Source organism: Lagopus leucura, unplaced genomic scaffold, assembly GCF_019238085.1.
Source record: "Lagopus leucura isolate 7727_CA_CO unplaced genomic scaffold, USGS_WTPT01 34103-0_obj-0_obj, whole genome shotgun sequence".
NCBI lineage: Eukaryota > Metazoa > Chordata > Aves > Galliformes > Phasianidae > Lagopus > Lagopus leucura.
This window is the reverse complement of record NW_024965746.1, coordinates 1-3820: the sequence shown is the minus strand read 5'-3', so window position 1 is coordinate 3820 and position 3820 is coordinate 1. Positions and strand designations below refer to the sequence as shown.

Genomic DNA, 3820 nt, shown 5'->3' with positions numbered 1-3820 from the left:
CCACATCCACTCTCCCCCCCCGTCCTTTGGGGTCCCCTGTTCCCCCTCCATCCTTTAGGGGTCCTCTGTTACTTCCCCTCCATCCTTTGGGATCCCCAATTCCCTTCCATCCTTTGGGGTTCCCTATTCCTTTCCATCCATCCTTTGGGGTCCCCTCTTTCCCCTCCATCCTTTGGGGTTTCCTATTTCTCCCCTCTATTCCCCCTCCATCCTTTGGGATCCCCAATTCCCTCACTATCCTTTGGGATCCCTTAAGTCCCCACCATTCTTTGGGAACTCCAATTCCCTTCCATCATTTGGGGTCCCCTATTTCCCCACTCTATTCCCAATCCATCCTTTGGGTGCCCTGTTCTCCCTCCATCCTTTGGGGTCCCCTATTTCCCCTCTCTATTCCCCCTCCATCCTGTGGGCTCCCCCAATTCCCTTCCATCCCTTGGGGTCCCTCTGTTCCCCACCATCCCTTCAGGTCCCCTATTTCTCTCCCCTTCGTCCTTTGGGGTCCCCTCTGTTTTGCCCCCCCCTTTCCTTCCCATTCCAACCTCCTGGTGTCCCCCCGTCCCCCCACATCCCCCCCTGTCCCCCCACATCCTCACCTCATCCCCCCTTGCAGTACTCCAAGAAGGTCGATAACCGCTTTGGGGGTTACGTGGGCTGCGCTCTGCTCGTCTTCTGCTTCATCTGCTGTGTGCAGCTCATCATCTTCCCCCTGTGAGTGCCCCATAGCGCCCCATAGTGCCCCATAGCGCCCCATAGCACCCCATAGCGCCCCATAGTGCCCCATAGCGCCCCATAGCACCCCATAGCGCCCCATAGAACCCCATAGAACCCCATAGCGCCCCATAGCGCCCCATAGTGCCCCATAGCACCCGATAGCGCCTGATAGCGCCCCATAGCGCCCCATAGCACTCAGCCCCCACCCCACAGCTCCCTGCCACCCCCCTGGATCCCCATAGCCCACCCCATAGCTCTCACAGTCCCCCTTACACCCAACAGCCCACCCCACAGCGCTCACAGCCCGCCCCACAGCTCTCTGCAACACCCCACAGGCCCTATAGCCCACCCCATAGTACTCAGAGCCCTCATGGACCCCATAGCCCACCCCATAGCGCTCACAGCCCCCATAGGCCCTATAGCCCACCCCATAGTACTCACAGCCCCACCCCATAGCACTCAGAGCCCTCATGGACCCCATAGCCTGCCCCATAGCGCTCGCCATCCTCCCCACAGCTCCCCACTGATGATCGGTGCCTACGTTGGAGCCTTCCTCCTCCTCTCCTCCATCCTCTTCATCTGCGCCGTGCATTCGTGCATCACCGTGAGTTGGGGGGGGCAGTGGGGCGGCCGTGTGTCCGTGGGGCGGTTCGTTGGCTGGACCTTAACGGAGTTCCCCCCCCCCCCCATCCCAGCTGTTCCCCCCCGTGCTGCAGCGTTTGTCCCGTGCCATCGTCCGCTCCCGCACCCGCAGCACCGCCACCGCCGTCCTCGTCGTCGTCCTCGTCTTCATCACCGCCTTTATCAACATGGTACGGGGTGGGGATGGGGGTAAAGGGGAGATCTGGGCCTGGGGGGGGTGGGGGGGGAGTCTGGGGCGTCCCCTCACCCCGCTGCCCCCCCCTTTTCCCCCATCACCCCACAGTTCTCCTGCAGTCGGGTGCCGCTGCGGGACTGCGCCGCCCGCGCCCTCAATGTCAGCCCTGCCGCCGTGGGGCCCTGCGAGCTGCGCGCCCTCAACATCTCACTGGGAGCCCCTCCAGGGCTGTGCCGCCCGCAGGGGGGGGACTGCGACTTCCCTGAGGTGAGTGGGGATGGGGGGGGTCCTAAAAGTGGGGTTGGCAGTGGGTGGGGGGGACCCAGAGCGGCTGGGATCCCGTGGGTGCTGCCATGGGCTCTGTGGAGATGCGGTGTCCCCATGGGTGCTGCCATAGGGTCCCCAAAGGGGCTGGGTTCCTATAGGTTCTGCAGTGGGGTCCCCAGAGGTGCCATGTCCCTATGGGTGCTGCCATGGGGTCCCCAAAGGAGCCTCGTCCCCATGGTGCCCATGGGGTCCCCAGAGGTGCCACGTCCCCATGGGTGCTGCCATAGGGTCCCCAAAGGGGCTGGGTTCCTATAGGTTCTGCAGTGGGGTCCCCAAAGGTGCCACGTCCCCATGGTGCCCACAGGGTCCCCAAAGGCGCCACGTCCCCATGGTGCCCACAGGGTGCCCAGAGGTGCCATGTCCCTATGGGTGCTGCCATGGGGTCCCCAAAGGAGCCTTGTCCCCATGGTGCCCACGGGGTCCCCAGAGGGGTCACATCCCCATGGGTGCTGCCACAGGGCGCCCAGAGGTGCCACATCCCCACGGTGCTGCCATGGGGTCCCCAAAGGCGCCACGTCCCCATGGTGCCCACAGGGCGCCCAAAGGTGCCACGTCCCCATGGGTGCTGCCATAGGGTCCCCAAAGGGGCTGGGTTCCTATAGGTTCTGCAGTGGGGTCCCCAGAGGTGCCACGTCCCCATGGTGCCCACAGGGCGCCCAAAGGTGCCACGTCCCTATGGGTGCTGCCGCGGGGTCCCCAGAGGCGCCACGTCCCCAGGCGCTGCCGCCCCACTCGCGGCGCCCCCCGCCCGTGGTGCCGTGACGCGGCGTCCGTGCGGCGCGGTGTCGCCCGCGCTGTGCCCGCAGTACGCGACGCTCGGCGTGGTGCTCAGCCTGCTGGCGGCCGCCGCGTTCCTGCAGCTGAGCAGCGCCGGGAAGCTGCTGCTGGGGGCGGCGCTGGGGGGCGCCTACCTGGCGCTGGCCGAGGGGCCGCACGCCGCGCTCTTCGACAACGCGGATCTGCTGCTGCTGGCGCACGCGCTGTGAGTCGCCCGGGTCCCCGCCGTCGCCTCCGGGTCGCTACGGCGGAGGTCGTTGGGGTCGCCGCCCCGCTGCGTCGCCGTAGGGTCCCCTCCGTGTCCCCTTGGGGTCGCCGTGGAGTCGCCGCCCCGCTGCGTCTCGCTGTAGCCTCCGTGTCCCCTTGCTCCCATAGGAGCAGCACCCACTGTGACCCCTGCCCCCTCCATGTCCCCTCTGGGTCCCTACTGTGTCCCCCTGTTGCATCGATGTCCCTATAGGGTCCCCTCTGTGTCCCCTTGGAGTCCCACCATGGGGTCACCACCCCACTGTGACCCTCTGTCCCCTCTGTATCCCTATAGGGTCCCCTCTGTGCCCCCTTGGGGTCATCAGGTGTTCACCGTAGGACCACCACCCGCTGTGACCCCCCCCGTTCCTCCATGTCACCTCTGGTCCCTACTGTGTCCCCCTGTCCCCTCTGTGTCCCTGGAGGGTCCCCCTTGTGGTCACCATGGGGTCTCTGCCTCTCGGTGACCCCCCTGTGCTCTCCCTACAGACCCTCCTTCAACGGCACCCAGGGGGAATGGTGAGTGGGGAGTGGGCTCTGGGGGCATCTTTGGGGTCGGGGGGCATCTTTGGGGTCGGGGGGGTCTTTGGGGTCAGGGGGTCTTTGGGCTCTGGCGGGGATCTTTTTGGGGTTGCTGGGGTCTGGCTGTGCCCCCGGGCTCCAGATGCACCTTTGGGGGCGCAGCCTGGAGACCCCCGAGGTGGGCGCAGACCCCAGTGCCGCATCCCCATTAGCGGGGAGGGGCAGAGCTGCGCCCCCACCCCCAGCACTCAGCAGTGGGTCTGGGGTCCCGCAGCCCGGTGGAGGGGAAGGTGGCTCTGCGTTACGTCACCCCCGTGGTGCTGGGGGTCTTCGCCCTGGCCCTGTACCTCCATGCACAGCAGGTGGAGTCCACAGCGCGCCTCGACTTCCTCTGGAAGCTGCAGGTATGGGGGGGGATGT

General features: G+C 66.1%; 1 protein-coding gene across 1 annotated transcript; it reads left to right on the top strand.

Moving 5' to 3' along the window:
• Nucleotides 1-610: 610 nt before the first annotated feature.
• On the top strand, nt 611-3804 carry LOC122192276 (adenylate cyclase type 6-like; the record flags this gene model as incomplete). The annotated part of the gene is made up of 7 exons (XM_042892798.1): nt 611-708; nt 1228-1315; nt 1407-1523; nt 1637-1795; nt 2662-2837; nt 3368-3397; nt 3675-3804. Coding segments are annotated over 7 exons (798 nt in total), but the record flags the coding sequence as incomplete, so codon positions are not given.
• Between the last annotated feature and the right edge of the window lie 16 nt (nt 3805-3820).